The following is a 25,112-nucleotide window of genomic DNA, read 5'->3' on the forward strand; positions in this document are numbered from 1 at the left end:
ATGGCCGCCGCAGAGAGCGGAGAGGAGAGACTGTAAGTGTGAATAACATATGTTCTCTTTTCAGTGTCTTAGCGGACTCAGACGGCTTCCTAAAGAACATTAACCGTATAGTTTTGTGTTTTCTGATATTGCGTATTTATTGTTCGGTTGCTTTGTGGAGAGGCGGGAAGAATACGTCAGAGATTTTCTCCCGCTTTTTACATTTCACGAGGATGAGAAGAAAATAATTTGTGCGTTAGCTGGTGGGAGGAGGTGTGTTTGTCTGTGTCATTTTCTGACGTTTGTGCAAAGCTTAGCTAGCTACTCCTTTAAGCTACCAGCTATCTAGGCAGCTGACTTAGATAAAGCTAAATATGAAGGGGGCATTTTTACCGATTGTTTGATTCCCCTGATCCTTAGTTTTTTGTACTGGATGCTCTTTTTAAAGCCTGCATCCCCACCCCCTTTGTAAGCAGATTTGAAAATTCAGCTTCATTTGCTAGTTAGCTGGCTGGCTAACGGTTTAGATGGCTGGATCGCTGGCTAGCTGTGTGTCTTTGCTTAAAAGTAAACCTAACAAAATAACCCCCTGTATAACATTTATGGTCTTAAGCATATCTGTGTTGGTGGCATTTTCAGGAAAAAGTGCATCAATGAATTGATGCCAGGTGTTTCCCCACTAGTGATAGCAAGCTTGCTAACGTTAGATGTATTTCTGGGTAGCTAATTTGGCAGCCTCACTGCTAGCTAACTAACGTCAGATAGGAAGCCCAGCTAGCTAGCTACATTGCGTAATTGGCTCTCTGGGTTCCTGTCATGACATTATAAGGAAAATTGCATTTGGTCAGATTTTATATATTTTTTTACCATCAGTGAGGTGTTTACACTGCAGCGGTGAGGTTTTAATTTAATGAAAATTGAAAGTGTATTTAGCCAGCTAGCTAGCTAGGTTTCAACAGTGACTTCACTACCTAGCTCCTCCATCAGTGTGTTTCTTGCGAGCTAGCTAGCATGACTGAACTAGCTGGCTGGCTAGCTGCTAGCTGGCTAGGTGACGTTTGGTGCAGTTTTTAATCATAACGTTAAAATTAATTCATTTTAGTCTCCTCGCTAGCCTCAGTGAACGTAGAGCAGCCTTGTTGCGTCATTTGTTATGCTTGGGAAAAGACTGGAGGGTAAAACATTTATGGTCTTAAATGTCCGTTTTAAACCCGCACTGCATTAGTAGCAAACTATATAACAATATAGTCACTTTCATGTGGTATTTAAAACAACAAAAAACTGGCATCGGTTTTTGTCCTTGGAGGAGGAGGCTTATTTGACATCTGAGAATGATCAATGTGTCTTCTGTGTACACCATGTGATTTACATGGCCACATAGATATGTCCCCTCCTGAAAAATGACATAATTCATTCGGAAATATTCCGGTTGGTATTATGTAATGTGAAATGAATTGTTCATTCCGATAAACGGGCATTTTAAAACGGACTGTTCTGTCACACACCGGTGTACGTTAGCCACTAAACATTTTAGCGATCTGGACTGGCAGCACCACACTCGCATTGCCGTCTCAAAGTGCGTCACTGGTGCAAAAAAGACGGCATGTTTTTTTGGAAATGTGTTGCAATGACTGAGGTGTAGCTGATGATTGTAATTTTAAATAACCACAGTTATAACTACAAAAGTACATATTTTTAATTGATTAATTTTGATCGCTCAAATCACAGTTAAGAGGAGAACGTAACACAACAGGCCTGGCTACTTTTTAGATTTGCCTTTTGTTTTTATTTTGTTAAAATTCCATAATTTAGTCACTGAACAAATAGTAACAAACTCATAAAAATGCATGTTTATGACATGTTGTTGTAGAAATATTTAAACTGAGAAATAAAGCAATGAAATCATAGTAACGGATGCAATCCGTGTGTGTAAGTGTTGGTATTTGCTTACTGAGACATTAAAACAGGCTAATTTTGTACATGAGGCAGTTACAGAAGATTGTAACTGTCATCACCTGAAGTCAGTCCTGAGTCTCAACATGGCTGCGTGTTGGATCTTTTGGCATCGTGGGCAGTGTGTGACTAAACGAAAGTGTGCTCTAACTGTGAAAGTTGAAAGTTCGCATTCACGTTGCATAAATGGTGTATGTACGCCGGCTACACTCATGTTATATGTTTACATGTATATTAATTTGTTTGTAAAGGTAATCATAAGCTTAGTTCCAAATTGATGAAGAGAGAACATTGAGTACTTTGTAACAGCCCAAAGAATATTGAAATGTAATGGGATCTTTTTTCCTTTTGGTAATCTTCATATACTGTGTTAGTAATATTATAGTATAATATCTGTCTATTGCCTCAGTATCTATCTATCAGATGATTATTGGCTTTGTTCTTGGTGGTGTTGTTTTTGTGGGGTTTTAAAAACTTTTTTAACCATTTGTATAACAAGGTGCAATGTTCAGGAATTCAAGCCAGGCCACTGTTCCTGCGCATTGCGTGAAAACGTCCTTGCAATTTTTACATGGTCTGACAGGTGTTGACCTGTGTTTGGAATGAAGTCTACCTGTATTTGTTTAAACCTGTGTTATTGCAAGTGAAACATTTACAATATTAGTATTCACCAACAAGCATAAGCTATGTTTGGCCAAACTTGGTGGTTGCTAAGGACATGCTAATGTAATTGCTCCATTGCAGAGAACGGACATAATTATGGATTTCAGACATTAGAATGGAATTAAGCCATTCTGGGCGCTGCAACTAAATTGGTTAAAATGAATTTTATGTATTAAACATAAACATTTGTAGATAATAAGACATGTGGATTTTTGTAATTCTGGTGTATTAGAGAGCACCTCAGTTTTGAAGCAACACTGGTGATGCAAGCCTTGCTTTCATTCTCTAGTCCTTCTGTTAATTCTCTCTGTTTTAAGTTCCAGCAATCATGGTCTACAATGGACACATTACCTACAGTTGAAAAAATGTTGGAACCTTATAGTAAAGTATGACCTAATGTGAGCGTTTTTTTTTTTTGGGGGGGGGGGGGGGGGGGGGAGGTAGTGCTCAATCCAAATGTTAAGGTGTAGGCGCCAATATAATGGTTATTTCGATCATTATAATTAAAATAATTTGATATTTGTCTTAAGAACAAAATTAATTTTTAAATTTATATTAATTTTCAAATTATATTAATAAAACATACTTTGCTGTATTTTTAATGAAATATGTCAGTTTTTGCCATATTTTCCACTTTTATTTAGGTTTGTTAATTTTTCAAAAAATTAAACACACTTGACTTATTAAACTGAAATATTCAAAAATGAAGAAAAAAATGAAAATGGATTTTATAAGACCCTGTTTTCTGGATGATGAGCTACCATTACCATTTTATTTAACTGAGGTTATGGAACTGCAGTAACTAATGTGGCAGTTTTATGGGTTGTGATTTCCTCCCAGTTTGTAAGTTGGCTGTTAATTGTCAAACTATCATGTCTTTTACTATATTTATAGTTAACAGTTGTAGTTATTATTTAGGTTTAACATATAGGCCTACACTAAACAGTTTTAGCACATAATTTAGCTAGTTTACTAGGTTATTAATATTAATAGCTTACTGTTGCAGTGTTTGTATATTAATTAAATTATTCTTTTTAAATAAGTAATGTAAAACTGGCTGGTAACAACAATTACTTATAGAATGTTATTGGTTGATTTTAATCACAGGAAATTGTGTTTCAGAACATCGCTGATTAAGATAGCAGCTAACGCAGACTGGAGAATTTCAGTTAATACACTAATCCTTGTATCATCTATATATTAATTATATTATCCATAAGCTAATTCGTATATTAATTCAACTTTTAAAATGGATGAAAATGTCTTTGAATTTGAGAGAATGTGTTATATGCATTGCTGCCCATCTCTCACAGCCCTTAACTCATTTCCCAAAGCGGACTTCGTCTGTGACAGTTCATTTGTGATAGTCCTGAATCTGGCATTGTGTCGTCACAGCAGAGTCCACCCAGCTCACACAATTTTCTAGAAGGTCCATGGCTTTGGCCTGCGATGCTGCTGAGTGGGTTTCTACTCTGCAAGGTTAGAAATTGCCAAGTGTCAAAGCTGAAATCGCACCAAGCTGGGTCATCACAGAAGGGAAAAGATATGTGGCTACAGTGGGAGTGGAGCAGAAGACTGAAATGGAATGGGACTGTATTTATATTGGTTTTTTGTGTTTTGCCCTACAAAACTCACAATTTGTTGTTGAAGGTATGTAAAAACAAAAAAAAGTGAAACGTTACACACTGTGTATGTTGCACAGAGAGTAATGTATGGCCCGAGACCATAGTATTTTTCCCTGTTTTTCACAAGCATTAAATGAGACGACTATCCTATCACCAGTTTTGCTGGGTATCTGTGTCGTGGTACCACACTGAAAAAAGGGCAAAGTTCCATTTGCCCATTGTTTTTTGTGGCGTGTGTGTTGAACCTGTAGGTCAGACATCCACAGAGCAGCAGAGGGGTGTGTGGACACTTGATGATGTTGCTGACAGTAATTGTCAGCCACACCTGTTGTGTGCCTACCACCCACAAGGGATATGTGGCCAAACATGCACATTAGTTTATTTTTTTTTTTTATTTATTTTTAAATTTAAATTGTTTTTTTTTTTTTTTTTTTTGAATTTTTTAGGATATTCATTAGTACTATACCTGGAGCCAGTGTGGCCTAAGTGGAAATATTTATGTACAACTTGAGTACAAATTAATGCTCTGGGATGAATGCACAAACTGAATTTGTCGATAGGCTTAAAGTATGAATCAAAACTTAATGTGGACCTCTTGCATATAGGGAAAAATGGAGGAACGAACTCTGTCTGGAGCTTCTGCTGTCACTGGAAGTGTGTTGTCTGTTGCATAGATTGGATATCCAAAGTATGTGTGGTAGGGATAAAAGTGGAACTTATCTTGTGCGGCCTTATCGTTTTTCTGTCTGATTGGTGCCGAAAGCACCAACTGACACGGAAGCCAGGATTGGAAATCGAGGAACTGACAAAAGTTGAAATTGACTGAAAGATTGAAATCCAATTTTGAGACTTGCACATGCTACCTAAACTTAATTCTAACCACACTTGCTGTGATGATTGTAAAGCAAGGTTTCTCTGTCAAACCTAAATTAATGGCCTTGAACATAGAGAATAGTTGTGGGTATTTCCCCCAATACAGTATCTAGCAATCTCAGGTGTCATTATCCATGTGGGGAATCGCATTGTAGACTGGAATGTGCTTTAAATATGTATATGTTAAGAGAGTTTTGGCTGGAGGTAATAACAATGACCATTCAGAAAGCACCAGGCTTCCTTCAAAGCAAATCGGTCAAACCCATGAATGTTTTTTGTCGGGAACTCTGTACTGTCTGTGTAAAGCTTTGTATCTTTCAGTGTTGTGTTTTGATCCTGTGTTTTAATTCAAAATTGAGTGGCTAGGGTTAAGCATATTACTAGCCTACAAACTGTACCACATTTACCACATTAATAGATGAGTATTTTAATTGTACAAATCAGCTTTAGCAGTAATTATAGTTAAGGTTGAATGGTGTGGTGTGTAGAATCCTGATGCATTTTGTTAGTGGTAGATAATCTTGTGAGGTTTTCAATGAAGTAATTGAAAGATAAAATTCATTTGTCAGGTTAAAATATTGGGAAGATTCAAAACATTGATTATGTTTTCTCTCTTGCTGTGGCATAAACAAGCACTGAATGAAGTCAATAGTGTGGTTTGATAAGCTTGTCGATGTTATGTAGAGGCATTTGTCATTATGACGGCCGTTTCCCAGTCTTATTAGCTATTCAGTTATTTTCTAAACTTTGCAACAATATAATATGTGCAGCAGCTAGATTTTGTGGAAGGAGGGGGTATCTGCAGACCTGTGGAAGAATACGAGAGCGCAGTTCTGTTATTAAAATACATTCACAGTTTATTGTGGCAGCAGAGCTTGCTTCAGTTACGTAATACACCGCTAGAAATGCGGTCTAATTTCAAAATCATTGCCATGGAATTTGACCACACAATCCTTATGTTTTTTTTCCCCCGTATGTGTGCTCTTAAACTGGTTATTCTACTAGAGCGGGCTGCCCACCACACAGCTGATGAGCCCAAAAGTTTTAGGGAGCGAGAGGACATCATCGTCCGCCATTGTGACATCATGTCACTTCACCACCACCCCAGCACACCCCTACCACCCAAAAAAAGCCCTGAAAAGTTAGACTATCCCGTGAATAATCTCACAAGCCACAGTCTTTTTATTTTATACAAAAATGTAAAGGATGCCTGCACCCAGTTCCGGTTTTTTTAGGCACACGCCGACCACCGTGTTTACCACATTTGCTAGTGAAAGCGGTTGCGTTTTATGATTTGGTTTGCACATTGCGCTCATTATGCTCTCAGGGGTGCATATGATAGACACTGACACTACGGTATATACCACCAGTGGTGAGAGAATTTTACACAGCAAGTGAAATGTCACCAGCGGGAACATTGGTGACGAAGGGGAGGAAAAATTGTGGATAACCCACTTTTTCTGGTCTTTTGCCAGCTTTACATTTGTGTAATTCTGCAGTATTGTGAGCTGTGTGGCTGTGTAACTTCACTCAGCTGTCTGTGCACTGCCTTACTGCATGCATTACTGATGCAGTGAAATGGAAGGTAAACTGAAACAAGATGTTGCACTGTGCAGTGTTGGTAGATTTAAAGTTTTAACACACGTATGCTTTTTTGGGGGGGGGATTGCACACTTACATTTCTTCTGTTTACAAATGTTTTTGTAACAGCTCCTCAAGGGTGTGAATTATACGGAGGCCACTGCAGGTTTTACACAGAACAGCAAAATGAATCCTAGGCCAATGTAAAATGGAAAAAAAGCTAAGTACATTTTGAATACATTGACGTTCTAAAGGACTAAATGAACTGCTGTCATCCAGATTTTTAATCTGATTTTTCTAGCCATTTTCAGCACGTATGTGCATCTGTCAACTGGTTTTTTCATTAACTAATATTATCAAGCTCTAATTCAAATTCTTCATGAGTGGAAGCCAAAAAACTGCCAGTTGGACCAACAGAATGTGAATGGCAACCTGATGTAGTTTGTTCTACAGGTTTTCCTGAAGGCCTCTGAAAATCTGAATTACAGTAATAGTCTCTCTGTCTCGTTTTAAGCACTTGCCGCAAACGCAGATAACTGTATCTGTGGCAAGCCTACATTCCAGTAAAATCTAGTTATTCTTAATATGAGAGCTCGCAAGCCAGAGCAACATTCTGATACAAACCCCCTGGAAAGAGAATAATAGCAAGCTGTACCTGAAGTGATTATGTCCCATCAGATGTCAATAAGCAAATCTTTTTTTTTTTTTTTAAAAATACACTAAGTGCAAGCAGAGCAAAAACTGTATTGAAAATGCGTTTGACTTAACACCAGCAAGATGTTCCTGGAAAAAAACAATGAAATGCATAACTAATAATTTCCATTAAACCCCTGTATGTTTGCTGCATGACGCTATCTCTGACTGTTTGGCTTTGACTATTGATTATCATTTTTTCTCTGACTGATAAAATGATCAGATCGTCAGACGCAGGCTAATTGACAGCTATTTGTCTTAGCGGGGAGGCTGATCTTGACGCTGGGGACTTTAATGAATATGGCGCCAGATGCAGAAGGAAAACGGGAGCAGAGCCAAAATGCCAACCCTGGCCTGCTACGGTAGAAAGAGGGTAATTGGGTTGTTTCACAGGTAGAAAAACCCCTCTCGAGCAGGGCTCCAGGTGGAGAAATAAAGCAAGATTCACGGATGCGCCACACCCTTTGCCAGTAAACAGAACACAGCTATGACAGAGCTCTGTGGGATAGGGCGAGAGACAGTATTCAGGGGACGTAAACCAGGGGGTTATTTTTTTTCACTTATTAATTTCGTTAATCTCCCCTGAGGCGAGGGGGAGGGTCTTGTGATCTAGGGGAAAGAGAGAGTCCTGGAGGATGGGTGAGAAATTGCTTTGTGTAAGTGATACTTCAGTTTCTACAAGGGCGTGTGGCAGTGATTATAGTAGCTTGTTGTTGTGTAAGGAGGAGTTATTGATTTTAAACTTTTAATCGTGTGCATAATCCTTCACAAATGTGGTCTCTGGGTTTCTATTCAGTATGCAGACGTTGAGTTTAAAAAAACAGTAAGTTGGTCTGTGAGAAAGAAAGAATGCAAAGGTTTTTGACATGAGACTGGTAGTTGTTAAATTACCACATAAAAATATACTGCAGCACATTCAGTTGCATTACCTGTCATTTGTTTAAGGAGAGATCATGGTCATATAGGAAATGCTTGATTTTGTGTGTGTGTGTGTGTGTGTGTGTGTTTCTTTTTTCATGAATGTTCATACTTTTTCACTTAAAAGTTTTCACCGGAGGATAGACAGAAGAGCCTAAAAGTGGAAAATAAAACACTGTCACTATATAATGGACTCCATTAACAGAAATTTTACTCTATTCCTTCCCCACTTCCTTCCCAAACTGTAGATACCCCTGTGAATTCTTAAAAATAACATTAAGTGCTGTTACTTTTTTGGACAATTTTTTAAAAAGGAAAAAAAATGAAAGCAGTAAAGGGCAGATCAGATAAACATTCCCAAACCAGGACAGTCAGATAAATGAAATATTTTTTAAAAAGGAAATTTCTTATGTATTTGTTATGCTGTGTGCTACAAAATGCAGAAACCCTTTTTTAAAGAGAATCTCGCTTTAGTACATAATGGAAATTCTTGGTTTCATTTCCAAGAATCCTAATTGCTGTGACTGCAGTATTCACCGCCTAATTAGTCCTTTGAAATTGGTTGTAACCGTGATTTAAATTTTGTGTGTGGCCACAGTCCACATACACACAGTGTTGGTTTTTGCCTGTCACTTTTTTCACATCATATACCTGGGTCTGTGTTTGTCACACACAGAAGACTGCAAACTGGTGTTGATTTTTGATTATGGCAAATATACACTGTATTGTCCACAGTTTCACTGCTAAGTCAAGTCAAATATCTGTGTGCAATGGAAATCTACTTTTATGTACATCAAGCTAATTTGAAGTTACATTATTTAATGGAGACATCAAAATAGTTTTAGTTGGCTCAGTAAGGGAAGCCAAGATTTAGCTTTGAAATAAATCTGAATAATTTTGTTTCATTAAACTGTATAATCATTAATCTATTTTGGTTTAAAGAAGAAATTGCCATGCTGAAATTAGTCCCCAAACGTATCCTTTCTGGCTACAGCGAATCCTTATAAGTCAGTTTTTCTTGCAAGATTAATCCCTTACAAATTGATGTGTTGATTATCTGTGAGCATGCTACTGTTTGTTTTTTTCTTTTCTTCAGTTACAGGTTAGAGTGAGCTCTTCCCTCTCACCTGATCGCTGCAGCTCTCGTGTGTGTGTGTCCTTCCACTGAGGTCACAAATGCAAACTGCTAGTGGCACTGTATGGAACATACCTCTGAGCTTGGAAGTCCAGCAGACTTGTGGGGGTTCACTGCAGTTAGGCAGCATGGTGGCGTGTGTGTGTGTGTGTGTGTGGGGGGGGGGGGGGGGGGGGGGTTACTCTGTGATCAAGGCTGACATGCAAGTGTATTTCCATGTGGCAAAGATCCACAGTTAGCTCTGGTTTCCAGTGTGTTCTGAATAGAACTCAAGAGCAGTGGCAGTGTCACCTTGTGCTTCTTCTTTTGCCCTGACTTATTTTCCAGATACAGGGAAGTTGATGATACATGCGTGTGGGGGTGGGGTGAAAAGTTTTGTGTATTTTTGGCGAACTGGAATTTTCAAAAAAAAAAAAAAATTCCTTGACTGTGTAATGTATTATTTTCCTTGCCTGGTCTGGAGGATTATCCACTGCTATTTGTTTTACGCGGATTGACAAAATTATGCACGTAATCATGTGTAATTTTAATTTAAATTATTTTTTTTAATTTTATATTTTTAATTGTAACATTTAATCAACTCTCTCTGGGTCCTGGCTCTGTCTTGGAGGAGGCAGTCACTCCTTTCTGTGTTTATGCTGTAAGTTTGTATTTTGACGCAGCTGGACTGGGAGCTCCTTTGGGGTCCAGCTGTGAAGCCATGGAGTCTCTGCACGCCAGTCGTGATAACCAAGATCATGCCGTGATAAGGAGAAAGTCAGGGTTCGTGTGGGGGGGAGAGTGTGACCTCGCATGCGTGAGGTGACCCGCTAGGGGACGTTTCTGCTCTCTGAGACGAAGCTCCACAAGCATGAAAGGTCCAGCCTCTCCCCCAAAGGAGCTGCTGTTGGCAGATCAGTTCTTCTCACACTCCCAGCCCGGGGTGAGCAGGGTATTGAATCTGTCTTCTTTTCACCTCTTGCTCTGAAGCCAGGGAGATACTTCAGGGCTTTATAAATGGGGTGGTGCTGGATTTTGCTTGTAAGATATGTTACCGAGGAGGTTTTTATATGCAATGTAAAACTTGTATTGCATGTTAGTTTTTGAGATGCACAGGGCTTTGATGGATGATGACATTTTCTGAATTGATGCATGCATTTTGGGGTCTCTTTGGTTTAGATTAGAAATGGTGAACGGTAATAGGCTTTTTTCCCAAAAAATGCTGAAAAAGGCCCTGACAGAGAGTACTGTGGCGACTGTCTAGACAGTTTGACGTGCTTTGGTTTGGGATGGCCGTATTTGATTCAAAGCATCAAATAATGTTTATGAATGCTTTTAAAGCCAAGGAAGAAGAAATCAAAAATTTTTGAGCGTCTTTTAAGAGACTTAGGATCTATGACCAAATTATCGGACTTGAGTCACTACAAATTCTGCCTGTTGACTGCTGAAGTTGACTGGAATAGACTACCATAGATATCACTGGAAAAATGCATCAAAGTGTTGACACATATCTTTTTGTGTGTGTGTGTGTGACCTTGATATCCCACAATGATAAATCCATATGTTCAGACAGCCTATATTTTACATTATGTGTTGTTTAGCAGAGGCCCTGAACTGGGTCGACTTTTCATTTCGTCCACTTATTTTCCATTTATACGGCTGGATATTTACTGAGGCAATTCAGTTGAAGCACCTTGCTCAAGAGGACAGCAGCGGTCCCTCCCACGCAGGAATAGGACCAGCAGTCCTTGGGGTCACGAGACAAGCTTTTAACCAGCTCTGTAAGAGTTCAGCTCTGACATGTGGAAGTGTTAGAAAGCAGTGTGTTTGTCCCGTTCCTCCTTGCTCCTCCTTTGTTTTCTTCGGGGTAACGCTCTGTCCTTTCTCTCCCTCTCCGCCGCAGTGATGATAAGAGTGAGGATCAGGAACCGCAGGGCCCCAAGGACAAGACGCAGAAGCTGAAGAAGGTGAAGAGGGACAGGCGGGATGAGGAGCAGGCGGAGCCCACCGTGTCGGCCCAGCCCCCCGCCCCGGCGCAGCAGCTGGAGGACCAGAAGCAGGCCGAGGACGCTGGCAAGGCCGAGCCCTCGGAGACGGCGGCCGGGGCGGATCCCGCCCACCCGGAGGCCTCCGCCTCTCCCAAACAGCGGCGCTCCATAATCCGGGACCGCGGCCCGCTGTACGACGACCCCTCGCTGCCCCAGGGCTGGACGCGCAAGCTCAAGCAGCGCAAATCCGGCCGCTCGGCCGGCAAGTACGACGTCTACCTGATCAAGTGAGTAAAGGAGGGGCCTGGCGGAGGCGCCTGGCGCACTGCAGGGGTTAACTCCAGTGTGGGACATCCTGTCCGAAACCCCGTCTGAGCTAACCTCTCACGCTCTATCTGTTCCTACCATCTGATTTTGTGGAGCTGGTTGTGCTTTGGTTACAGTCAGAACTGGAGATTTGGCACGCTTCGCCTTCTGGTGTGCTTTGAAGTGACGCTTAAAATTTTACGTCAGAATTTCAATGTATTTGCCTACGCTTGTGGTTTGGGATAAATTATTTGAACATCTCTGCTGCGAAAAAAGGTTTGAGTCATTCTTGGTCTATAGATAAGAGCACCGCTTAGGTATAGGTTAAATGGTGTCTCACTCGCAGTAACTTTCCATTAAACTGTAAACTGTTCCCAGTCAGCAATCCTTTACTCATTTTGGCTCAGATGTGATTTTCAGCCATATTCTGTTGAAAGGTTTTGTAGTGTGTTGCTATCTATTGAGAAGCAATTAAAACATGCTGCGCATATTACAAGCGAGTGTACTGTGACACAGCCTGACTCCCTTACGAGAAGGTCGCTGCCGAGTCGGACTTGGGCTGACATAGGAAACCTCCTACGTTTTGGAATCAGTGAATCGCACTGTGCACCGTCACCCTCTGATGACATCACCTTACATAACTGCACGGTTTTGGGGTCAAATGGTGCTGTCTGGTGTTTGCTGATGCTGTCCCATCAGGCTGTGAAGCCCCTCCTGTAGATCACAGACATGTAACGTCGCCGGCTGTCTCTTTCGAGCTACACTAGCATTTCCTCCTGCTTCCGTTGTTTCTGGTGGTAGCTGTTTACAGACTGCTTAAATGAAGCTTTGTGCTTTCGCCATAGTTCTGTAAATTCCAACGTCTTCTGCTTCCTCCCAATGTGTGCTTTTGGCTAGGTGCTGTCTTACAGGTTCTATCCTTCTAATTCCGCAGCACTTTGACAGCTTTTTTTGTAGCGTGGTTCTACAGGAAAACACTGACAGTTTGCAAAAACAGCTGTTTTTTTTGTTGGCACATTTCTATTGATTTCTTTTTTCCCCTCTTCATTGGCTGTTACCGTCACCGCTGGTGAAACCCACTACTGTGCGGGAATCGACAGAAATTTCACTTGCAGCTATTAAGGTGCTTGAGGAGCTGTTATCGTTGGTCGCAGGACCTGATGCGTGACGCTAAGGTAACACAAGGTGCAGTTTCTGCACAGGAGCACTTAATATTGCTTGATTATAAACATATAGCAAACCCAGAAGGGCAGTTAAATCTTAATTTGGACTAAAATCATAAACACCAGCCGTAATAAAGCTTCCAGAGAGTAATCGCATAGTGTGGAACTTTTTCAGTTTTTTTTTTTTTTCCCCTCCATCTAATGGAACTACTTTCTGTTCTATAAAATATTTCAGGAATTTCCAACCCTCAGTACAACTGCCCTGTTAAATGAACTGTAGGCAGGGCTGCTGATGAATGCGTTCCATTGATCCAATTTCCCTCCAAAACGCTTAAAAAATGGTCGAGGTATACGGCAAACACAGGGCACTCTATGAGCAGAGTCAACATGTCGAGGGAAGGAAGGCGGCAGAAATGCGCCGAAATTATCGCAGCGGCTGCGTGCTCCTGTGGAAAGTGGGGTTTTTCTTGCAGCTTTGTACCGTTCCGCACAGCTGTCCAACAAAGCCACACGGACATCAGTCAGGCTGAATGGAGGGCAGGATGAGTGAGTCAGATTGGTTTGTGCACAGTGGGGTAAATCCAGGATAGCCTCTGTGACCAAATGTACATAATGCGTTGAACAGACACATGCTGTGAGGCAGACAATGACCCCAGATAGCCTGGGGGAAAGGCCGCTCTTATGGAAGAACAAACCTTACTTTACTCACATTGTAAAATATATTACTGCATTCTTATTATTCCAACGTGGATACAATATGTATGGAAAATGTGTGTGTATGTTTTTTCCTTTAAGTGATTATACAGCTGGAATTAGACAATAATTGTGGTGGATTAGTCACGCAGCATTTAAGTGGCAATACCCATAGAAAATCCACTTATGTTCCTGGTTGTCCTGTAAAGGCCCTAATTTCAAAATAGTGGCAATAAATAAAATTTGCATGTAACTCTCGTTAGAAAGGTAAATATCAGATGTGTGGGAAGGAAAATTCAGATTCCAGAGTAAAGGTCTTTACACATACAGCGCGATTTGTCGATACGATTTTTTCGTGCAACAATATATTTTTTCTAACATCTATTCTGTAAATGAACACTTTCACACCGAAGACGAATGTCCGTGTGGGGAAAAAGCGACGTTTAGTTTTTTCGCAACAGGCTCGATTTTTCTAACAATTAGTCCACTAAAGGAACGCACTCAACCAATCAGGGCATAGGTTGTGGAAACGTCACACTGCTGCAGGCATGACGGAGTCTCTTATTCATTTTGTGTCTCAAAACGCAGCGCTGTTTGACAAGGGCAACAAAAATTATAAAGATAACGACTTTAAAGACAATGTCTGGAAAAAAATAGGAGAGGAGCTCGGCATTGAAAATGGTGATGGTGGGTGTACAGTCCATGGTCCGTAGCCTACTTTGTGATGTGGTGAAGTAGGTCTGAAAGCGGCCGTGATAGAGTTTCAACTCCTGAACTAAGCAGTGAAACTCCCTGCGTTCTCGCCTACGTCTCAGGATAGGATGTACCCAAAATTTTCTCTTTTTTCCCTTTTATTTTGTAAAAGAACAAGCACCAGCTCATCATCTCTCATTGTCAGGCGGTTATTTTTGTTGCGTTTAATGTGAATATTAATGTTGCGTTGAATTCGTCAGCGATTTTTTTCGCAGTTTCGCATCGTTTTTTCGCGTCGCCCTGTATGTGTAAAGACCTTAAGAAAGTCTTTGCTCTCGGATAGTTGAAACAAAAAATGTGGAAGCGTGATGCTGCTGCTATGTGTTTATCTGGTCAGAGCATGCACGAGCTGCACTGTGCATTTACACACAATCTGTACTGGGCTGTGCATTAACCTGGTCAGAGCACACACTAGCTGCACTGTGCTGGGCGTTTCGGTTTCGACAGCCGGCTTCTAAAAGTAGCAGCTTGTTCTGCGTCCTCCACTTCCTGAATGAAATACAAGACAGTCAAACTCTGGCAGGCTGCGCTGGCGCAGGCAGAGGTGTGATTCTGGGAATTATCTAGTCATGGCCTTCTGGTGCTTCTTGTCTGAGATTGTGAGGTACAGCGCTGAAAGAAGTGCTTCAGACTTCTGCTCAAGTGAGAGTACCAATTGCTTTAGAGGCGCTGTAATTCCGAAAAGGCCCCCTTCTGGAATGTACCCGCGTCAAAGCAAGACACGGTCTAATTGACTGAATAATCAGAATACAAACTTGCGTTGCTTAAATTTGACCCATGAATTTCAGTTGTGCTATGTTTTCATGTATACTTGAGTAGAATAAAATATCTGCTTTTCAGCCTCATTCGTGAGCGCTCACTCATCTTATTAAATGAGGTGCAGTCCAGCTATTAATTGCACCCATCGGGTGGCCTGCAGGTGTGAGCTGTATAATAGCTGTAGTGCAGTTTGTGCAACTCCAAGTTAACGCAACATTTAAACGGGTGTTTTTGAGAGTTACAGTTTGAATGCGTTCAGTTTGCTGGCTAGCCAGCTTGCAGGGCGAGTCTGTTCCCCAGCTTTCCCTCTGTCGACCTCACGCTGACTTCATATTCAGCCGACAGCGTGCCGTCCCTGACCGTGACTGCCATGGAGTGGCCGCACACCTCACCGAGCCTAGGAAACAGACAGGCACAAGGGTGCTGTTTATCACCGTTATTAGCCAGCAAACTCTAAATTACTGCCGTGCTCGCACTTTGCATGGATAAACATGGCCCTGTATCGGTTGTAATAACCAACCCTATCGCTGACCACTGCACACCTCACTGTATCCTTTGGCATCGACTCAAGCCAGATTCTCTGCAGGGTTTGGCTGGCCCTGACCTCTCTATAAACTACACATAAATCATTCAACCCGTGCGGGGAGAAAAAAAAATCCCTACCTGTCCATTAGAGCAGTAATTGTTGCTGTCCAGGCTCGGGTAGCAGGGCTTTTACTGCCTCCCTGATCCTGATTTAGCTGCATGCACTCTGGCCGCATCCCAGTCCGAAATTACACTCTAATTTACCCCACCCCTGCGGCACGCGCTGGTGTGCTGTCCGCCGGGCGTCACCAAGCCCTCGCTCGCCGGTACGAGGAGTGAGGGGTGGGCGGGAGAGGGGAGCAGGAAGCCGATCTGCGTGGGGGCGTGCTCGCCCACTCGCGTCTGCAGCGGTGCGCTTTCATCATCAGGAAGCGCCCCCGCCGCAGGCCCGTTTGCAGGAGCTGCGAAGGCCGGTGTGGTCTGCCGTGCACTTATTAGGACATCCAGCGACCTGAGCGTCAGCCTTATCTCTGCCGCAGAGGAAAGTTCAGTCGCTTCTCAGTCTCAGATGTGCCACATGAAAAGTCGGCCGTCGCGGAGGACCTTCGCGCCGCGAAGGAGAGCAGCGGGGAAAACCCTGCTCGCTTTCGCAATGAGAGCCCGCACGCTTCAGCTCCGGAGTCTCAGCTGCTGATTGACGTCATGTGACTCCCGTGATGGGGGAAGGGCGCGAGGGTTCGCCCTCCTCATCTTACTCGCTGAACTATATCCCCCTTTTCATGCTGGTGTGCTGTGGTGTACCCTGGCAAAATCAAGGTGATCGGGAGCCAGGCAAAGCCTCCCTATTTGGCACTGCATGCATCTCCTCTGGAGGACCAAGGGCTGTGGATGTGGGCTGTAGGAGAGGAGTCTGTGCTTTGGGGAGTGTCTAGGGGGGGAATTTCTGCCTGCCGTGCATCATCAGAGATCCTGTGAGAGTGACGCACAGCTGGGGGGTGTGGAAGCCTCTCCCTGCATTCAGACTCCTTCGCAATAACCACCATTCCCCCCTGCATATCAGCCATAGACTTGCACAGGGACAGAAGAGTCCCGCTGTGTGCTTGACTTGGCCTTGTGACAGGCTGATGTTGGCTGTAGTGTTTGTGGAAGAGGGAACAAGGACGCTCCCAGTTCAAGGATATTTATGCATCGGCGTGTAGATGTGGCTATTATTTGTGTGACGTGTGCCTGCAGGATTTTTTTCTCCTTTCTGTTATGTAGTTGCACAACTCTGTGTCAGTGGGAGAAACTTATGCCAACTGCAGTGTGCACAGGGTGATTGTACGTGATGTCATTGAGTCTCTCCTGCTACTGGAGTACTGCCTTCCCCAGTTGTGGCTGTAATTCACAGTCCCAGCAAAATGGTACCAGATCTGTTACGGGGACAGAAATCTCCCTGTTCCTTCCTGCTCAGTGAGCCCGTCTAGTGGAGTGAGCCTAGTGGAGACGCAGGGGAACTGACACTTTTTTGTTTAATTTCACAGTCCGGTGCTCTTGTGGAAAAAGAGGACCACTGCGCATGGTGTTTAACCGTGTCAGTTATGCGATATGTGCAGCATGAATGGGGGTGGCGGAAGGATCTATATGAGTAGACGCTATAACCTACAAAACATATGACAGTAAATAAATCTCAAAAGACAGTAAGGCCATTGGTAGTGGTGGTTTGTCTGTCACACAGAACTGCTCTGGCCTGGCCATACCGCACACAGTCTGTGGCTTTGGCCTGGCCCTATCACACACACTCTCTGGCACATTCATTGCCTCTTATTGATGAGCGTGCTCCCCATTAATCCAAACAAGGATTTGGACACATCTGCTGGTGTGAAATAGCTGCTCCAATCAGGCTGTTTTTACAAGTGTCGGCCGCAGATTGCTGTTCATGGTGGCGAAACGGAGGCTGATAATTGGCTGCATGTGTTTCATTGTGTGTACTGACTTCAAAGGGAGCCGGGTTTCTGCAGAGCTGGCTAGTGCTGCCCTGTGGGCTGTAACAGTGTACACTGACCAAGCTTACAAGGGGCTTTTATTCACAAACATCTCACATTGACAGGGACATGGATCTCAGGACTCGTAGATCCTGAGCGAAGGGATTGACTTTTTTTTTCTAGCCTAAGTGACCAGGGAATGTTGCTAGAAAGCTTTGTGTCTGCTTTTTAGAGTTGTTTGTACATTCTGGGGTTGACATTCCAGAGCCTTTGTCTGACATAAACCCAAATCTTGGCGTTATATTTGAGTATTTGATATTCAGAGTTGTTCTTTCCCAAAGATTTGTTTCATAGTCAACGTAAAATACACCACACGCCATTTCAGAGGGTCCGGGTTTCAAAGGAGTAGCCAGAGGCTGGTGGCTAAAGTCATACTGTTCAGTTGTTCTCTCATTGCACAACACTCAGACACTTGATGCATACCAGACATCACATCCTGTATGATTTGATCAGCCCTATTGTGGCAAAATTGTCCTTTTATGCATCTCTTTAATGAGATGCAAGTGGAGATGCAGCCAAACCACCCCCTGGCTTACACTGTCATGCATCAGTAGGCAGCTGAATGTGTGTTTAGCAGATACTGTCCTGGCCATCACTGTCCGTTGCGTGGTCATTGTGAAAAGCTGCAGTAATGGACACATGTGGCTCTTCTGGATTTAAACCGGGCGGCAGTGTAGCATAGTGGTTAAGGAGCAGGACTCGTAACCGAAAGGTTGCAGGTTCGATCCCCGCTGGGACACTGCTGCTGTACCCTTGGGCAAGGTACTTAACCCACAATTGCCACAGTACCCACAGTAAATGTTGTAAGGAAAAACAAGGCGCAATTCCGATCTTCGCAGAAAAGACTTCTTTATTTACAGGAATGGCAGTTGTCAGAAATACGTGAAAACGCACTCTGGGTTCAGAGGAGTCGATCTGAACCTCAGGGTCTACTGAAGACATTCTTTATACAGATGCCGAGCTTTGATCAGGATAGACAATAATCAAATAACTATCAATAAGGGTGGGAATACATGTGGTGAAATACCGGGGGTTTGGTAATGAGATTATTTCGTCTTTGATCAGGATAGACAATAGAGTACCGGTGGTGAAATACCGGAGGTCTGGTAATTAGATTGTCTTCCCTAGCAAGAACACTTCTCAATCACCCATCGCTGGTTCCTTTAGAAGTGTCAATTGTCGCAGCAGCTAGCTGCTGCCAAATTGATAGTTGAAGTCTATGAGCAGGACTGTGGTTACAATAAGGCCATCTTAGACAAATGAATACAGGTATTGGCATACCTTAAGTGAGAGGATCTGTGCTATCTTATGCTGCACTGAGTGAGCTGGTTTAGGGATCTAGACCAAAATCTTACAATATCCAGCTGTATAAATGGATAACATTGTTAAAAAAAAAAAAAACTAACCTATGTAAGTCGCTTTGGATAAAAGCGTCTGCTAAATGAATAAATGTAAATGTAAACCTTTTGCTTTGTATCCAAATTACATGCAATGACTTTTTTTTTCAGAAAATGTAAATAATACTTGAAATATTTTACAATATGTTTAGAGGTGAAGCATGAAAAGTACATTTTATTATTGCGATTATAATGACCAAATGACCATAATACCTGAGGACAGCATTACTCCAGAATTACATGAAATGGACTCATGTGCCTCGATGTGTTGGGCTTCAGTTTTATCTTGCAGGCTTACACGTGGTTGCCATTGGATGCTTTTTGGAACAAATCCCAAATAATTGATGATGTGGGTCGTGTTTTTTTTATTCTGTAATAAACTCTCACGTTACCTCGGCAGGCTGAAGTCTCTAGGTTGCGATCAATAACATTCTATTTAACAAATTTGTTGCCTAGAGTCATATTGTTTGTTATAGCCATGTTATTGCTTTATTATATTATAATTTATTACACAATAAAAAAAAATACACTTTGTCCGTATTCTTCAGAACAGCGTTCATTTTATTACGGTCCATATGTTTTCAGTAAGCATGTATTAAGAGATGCAAGAGATCTGCTGTTTCTGTAAGATGCTTGCTAGCATTCTGATGGAGGTTTGCAAAAAGATGAAAAGCGAAAAAGAAAAGCATAGAGAAGGAAGGGAGGAGGGGAGGGGAAAGTAAGAGCTGGAAATTCAGTGAGTGAGTAAGAGTGGGTCACTGCTGTCTGGGTCATTCCATGTGAACTCACGGCTATTTTCTCTTTAAAGGACGTAGTACTCAAACTGCATTGGAACAACTTATTTCCGCGTAAAAACACAGCAGTTGTTAACAAAAAAAACCTAGAGCTAATGCATTTGATCGTCATGCAGAAACCGTACTTTGTTGAATTGTATGGTGTATTACTGTAATACCAAAGTATCTTGATATTGTCCCTTGATATTGATATTGACCCTTCACCCAAACCTGTGCTGGGAAGCAGAAATAGCTTTGTCATTGGAGGGTTAAAAATATTTGTAGTTCTTTGAAGTTTTCTATGGGATTATCTGATATCATGTTAATCTCTGGAAATAACATTACCCCCTTGCCTTCGGCCTGGGTGGCCATTTCTGTGCCCTCTGCTGGCAGCAGGTAGCCAGGGAACACCAGGTGTAGAGTACAGCCTTCACTGCTGCTTATAGTATTACTGACACCAGCTTAGCCCTGTTGTGAACAGTGAAGTTCAGGGTTAGCACACCGTAGCAAAATCCACCCCTGCGCGGTACAGTACCACGACGCATTGTGCTTTCTAAACCACAGACTGCTGTCATTTGCCTTTGGGTTGCAACGAGTCCCTAGCGCATAGCCTTATCATATTATATTCCACTTGCAGGATATACTGTGAAAAGGTCGGTTTGTCCTCTTTCACTTCTCAATTTCTAGATTGTCTGAAATTGGAGGGTGCTTGCCCACTCCTTCAAAAAATGTCACCTGATGTTGTATTTGCAGGGTGATGGTTTGAAGGGAGATTGCTCTATCCTTCCTCTTTCTCTGATTGGCAGCCATATAGCTAAGTTTGACTGAAAAAGGAAAATAGATGTTCCATTTTTTCATGAAGGGATATCTTCAGTCTGCGTCCAGTATGTTAGAGTGCTGCATTTATTCTGAGAACAGATCCAACTGCAGAAATGCTTCTTGCGCTTCTTTGATCTGCACACAATGTAGACTCAGTCTGGTGTCTTGCTGTGTTGCACGCCCCATAATGTGAGTAGTCTTGGGGATTTGCTGAGAGTTTATGTGTATTCATTTGCAAGTGTTCAGAAGCAGCTTTTGAGGTACAATATCTGCACTGATGGAGCAGGGGGAACATACAGGGAACATACACAAAATGTGTGTAAAAGGGTATAATAGCGATTATGTGTGGAGAGGTGTAACAGCAGTTGTGTGGAGAGGTGTAACGGTGATGGTGTGAAGTGGTGTAACAGTAATTGTGTGGAGAGGGGTAACAGTGACAGTGTGAAGAGGTGTAAGAGCGATTTTATGTGGTTTTGTATCTGTCACACTTGGGAAACTCTTCTAGGGACAGAGCGCTGCCCCTGGCTGGATTTCAGTGACAAACTACCTGTGTGACAAGGTCCTGAGAAACCTCCAGCGGCCCCGGCATCACCAGCCCTAAATCACCTTTATTAACAGTCTAATGCACTGGTAATGATTTAAGCTCTGGCACGACAAGCTAACGGTGTCAAACACTCCACAAGTGATGGGGGTGCATTGTGTCTCGAGAAGATGCTGGGGCAGGCTGACTGAAAGGGATTGGCTGCTGTGATGGAGAGAGCAGTGAGGATTGGCTGCTGTGATGGAGAGAGCAGTGGGGATTGGCTGCTGTGATGGAGAGAGCAGTGGGGATTGGCTGCTTTATAGGAGAGAGCATTGGGGATTGGCTGCTCTGATGGAGAGCAGTGGGGATTGGCTGCTGTGATGTGCCTTGAAGCTGTGTGATTTGACATTGCGGAGTGCAGTGCAGTGTATCCCCAGCGGGTGCGTTGATGTGCCTGATTGATGCTGGCAGCACTATGTGGGGCAGTGTGACACCCACAGCTGTGTGGCCCACATTCACACTATTCTTGGGTTGCAGTGAGCCGCCCTGCAGGCCTCCCTCTGGAAGCCTCTGCCCCCTGGGGAGGAGCGACTCTTTGAAGATGGAGACTGATTCAGAGGCCCATTTCTTATCTTGATGTTGTACCCTTGTCAAAATCAGTTAAACCCCTTTTTGTGGAATACAACTGCCTGGCTTATTATTTTAAATTCCACTCCAATTTTGCTTTGTGATGGTTTTTTGGAGAATGATTTGGGCAGTGGGTCCTTGAACATACTCTCCTCAAATTTTGTTTGTCTCGACTTGAAGTGTGTTGTGAGTTTATCTTTCTGATTGTTTATGGAAAAAACACGATCAAAGAAAGCCTGTCGATTATGATTATTATAATTGTGTGAATAGTGGCAGAAGGATTCCAAACTAAAAGTGAGTTCTTATGTCTTCACGGTGAGGGAACAGAAGGTTCTAAGTTATTATAGATCATTTATATTTCTGTTTTGGCAGGAGTAGATTGTGTAACCTCCAAAGCACAATGTGGTTTAATAGGTGAGGTTTGAGTGAGAGTTTGCTCTAACGATAATGTGAATAATGAGAAAATGTGGTTTCTTTTTCAGCCCAGAGGGGAAAGCCTTCCGTTCCAAAGTGGAGCTGATTGCGTACTTCCAAAAGGTAGGAGACACCACCACTGACCCGAATGACTTTGACTTCACGGTCACGGGGCGCGGGAGCCCGTCCCGCCGCGAAAAGAAGCCCCCCAAGAAGCCCAAGGTGGTGAAACCCTCAGGGAGGGGGAGGGGCCGCCCGAAAGGCAGCGGCAAGGTGCGGCAGGCCACCGAGGGCGTGGCCATGAAGCGCGTGGTGGAAAAGAGCCCCGGCAAACTGCTGGTAAAGATGCCCTTTGTGACCCCCAAGACCGAGGCGGGGGGCCCCTCGGGGCAGGCTGTAGTTGCCAAAATGCGGCCGGGACGCAAAAGGAAGTCGGAGCAGGACCCGCAGACCGCTCCGAAAAAGCGTGGACGGAAGCCGGCGTCGGCAACCGCAGCGGCAGTGGGCAGCACTGGCGGGGCGGGGTCTAGCACCCCCTACACGGCGAGCGCCACGCTGGCCGCCGAGGCCAAGAAGAAAGCCCTGAAGGAGTCTTCCGCAAAGCCGGTGCAGGAGACTGCACTGCCCATCAAGAAACGCAAGACGCGAGAGACCGTGGAGGAGCCGGAGGCCCCCGTCGTGGCCGCTGCTGCCCCCGAGGTGGGCACCGGGACGGGGACGGGGGCTGGGGCGGGAGCAGTGACGGGGACGAGTACTTTGGCGGGGGCGGCCGGAGCGGAGGCGGCGGAGAAGGGACAGAAGTTGCCAAAGAGCCCTGGGAGGAAGCACAAGGAGGGGCCTCCGGCCCCGGGCAGCGGGGGCAGCAGCAGCGGTAGCCCCTCCAAGAGCCACAAGAAAAAAGAGCGTTCGCAGCAGCACAAACACCACCACCACCACCATCACCACCACCACCACCACCCGCACTCGCCCCCACACTCGCCCCCGCCCCCTCCCCCTGCCCACCAACACTCCCACAGCCAGGCCGTGCAGAGGGAGGCCCCCGGCCTGCAGGACCACGAGCCTCAGGACTTGAGCACCACCAGGCCCTGCCACGACGACAACCAGCAGCCGCCGGCCCGCCGTGAGCTTGCCCGGGCCGACAGCTGCCCGGCCAGGGAGGTGGTCACCAAGACTCAAGCGCCGTCGGTGCCCGCCGACCTGAAGGGCAAGCACCGGGTGGGCGAGGGGGTGGAGGGAAGGGAGATGAAGGACATTGTACCCACATCAGCAGTGCCCAGACCCAGCCGGGAGGAGACAGTAGAGTCCCGGACACCAGTGAGTGAGAGAGTGAGCTGACTGCCGTAGCCCGGAGAGCAGGGGCTGTGCGAGGGGGTAGGGGGACGTCAGCAGAGAGAGCAGCATTTTTTTGAGAAAAACAAAAAAATACACAAAAAATGTGTGTGTATATATGTATGTATATATGTTTATATGTATATACATATGTGTGTATGTGTGTGTATATATACATATATATACATATATACATATATAATATGATAAAACTAAAGGCAGCTGTTGTGTCTTGTTCTTTCTGTGGGTTGGGCTGTTTAACCAACGATAATGACAAAAGAAAAAAAACAGATTTTGCTTCCTGATTAAATTTGCAGGTCTTTTTTTTCAAATGTTCTATTACTTTTATTGTTTTCGTTTTTTTTTTTTTTTTTTTTTTTTTTAAACCAACCATCAACCACCCCACGGTGTTCTGTAGTACCTTTGTCAAAGCTTCATGGATGTGGAAGGTCAGCAGGGTCTTCAGCGTTGTGTAATCTGAAAAACGCTTGTGACTCATGTTTCTCTGAGTGCTTTGAATCTGTATAATGTCAACAGATTCACAAGTCGCGGTGTCTCTTCATCACATCGCATTCTCTGTGTTTTATAACAAGCTATTAGGAGGGAGAGATGAGAAAAAGATTTATCTGCGCAAAGTGAATTACTGTTGCCTGGCGACCCCAGTGTGTTTGACGGCTTATGAGCGATGCGACATTGTCCTGTTTTATAGCCCTAATATGAACCTTAGATTCTCCTTTTACACACAGTTTCCCATTTATAATCTCTCCTGGCAAACAAAGTGCTTCTGAATGTGGGAAAGGGGGCATTTTAAGGCTTCCTAAAACACAGCTTCTCTGGTTAATTGTGGATTCTTAGCCTTTATGGTGTGTTGGCTGTGGAGTGGTGAGGGAGGGCCGCATCCTCACGCATCCCTGATCAGAAAGTGTCATGAAGTATCACCCTTGCCCTGTTCCATCTCCACCGAAGCTTTGAACAAAGACACATCCTTTTTTGACACAGTCAGATAAGAACTTCCTAACAAGTGGTGAAGGGGAGAGATGTCTGGGGTCCTTTGGTAAACTAAGACTTGGTGAAGAGCTTCCATTTCTCTCCTTTTAAAACTTGCCACAGCATCAACTGGTAATAAACAGCACTTTCACGTACGCACACAGCACCAAGTTACCAAACAGATGAGAGAGAGAGGACCTTTTTTTTTCTTTGTAAGCAATACGTCTCCTCTCTGAGAGTAGTATAATAGCACAGTGGTGTTCCCGTACATAGTCACTGTGGTGAAATGAAGGGCAGGGATTAGCCTAGCATGGGATCATTGCATATTGCCATAACAGGGGGGATTGATTTAGCCTTTCAGCAGTAAAGTAAAGAGCATTGTGCTGTCAGTCCCAGTCATGATCAGTGCACAAACTGCAGGAGAGCAGGCGTGCACATTTTTTTCTTTAACCTCCCCCAATTAAGGAAGCAGTTTTCCCTGGGTCACCGCATTAATGGAAATCAAAAATATACACCATGATTTGCAGTGGCGAAGGACATTGCAAACAGGCTAATTCGATAAAAGTCGGTGTCAGGCTCTGTCCTGTTACTCGGCCTTGGCCGTTGTGTGTGATGCATTTTGGATTTGGGGCC

The 25,112-nt window shown here is 43.7% G+C and overlaps 1 protein-coding gene across 1 annotated transcript; it reads left to right on the forward strand.

Annotated features, from left to right (window-relative positions):
- On the forward strand, positions 1-23,557 carry mecp2 (methyl CpG binding protein 2). Its single transcript, XM_036532732.1, has 3 exons — positions 1-32; positions 11,303-11,674; positions 22,232-23,557. The coding sequence occupies exons 1-3, from the start codon at positions 1-3 to the stop codon at positions 23,496-23,498; spliced, it is 1,671 nt and encodes a 556-aa protein (XP_036388625.1). The 3' UTR covers positions 23,499-23,557.
- The last annotated feature ends 1,555 nt before the right edge of the window (positions 23,558-25,112 follow it).

Source organism: Megalops cyprinoides, chromosome 7, assembly GCF_013368585.1.
Source record: "Megalops cyprinoides isolate fMegCyp1 chromosome 7, fMegCyp1.pri, whole genome shotgun sequence".
Lineage (NCBI taxonomy): Eukaryota > Metazoa > Chordata > Actinopteri > Elopiformes > Megalopidae > Megalops > Megalops cyprinoides.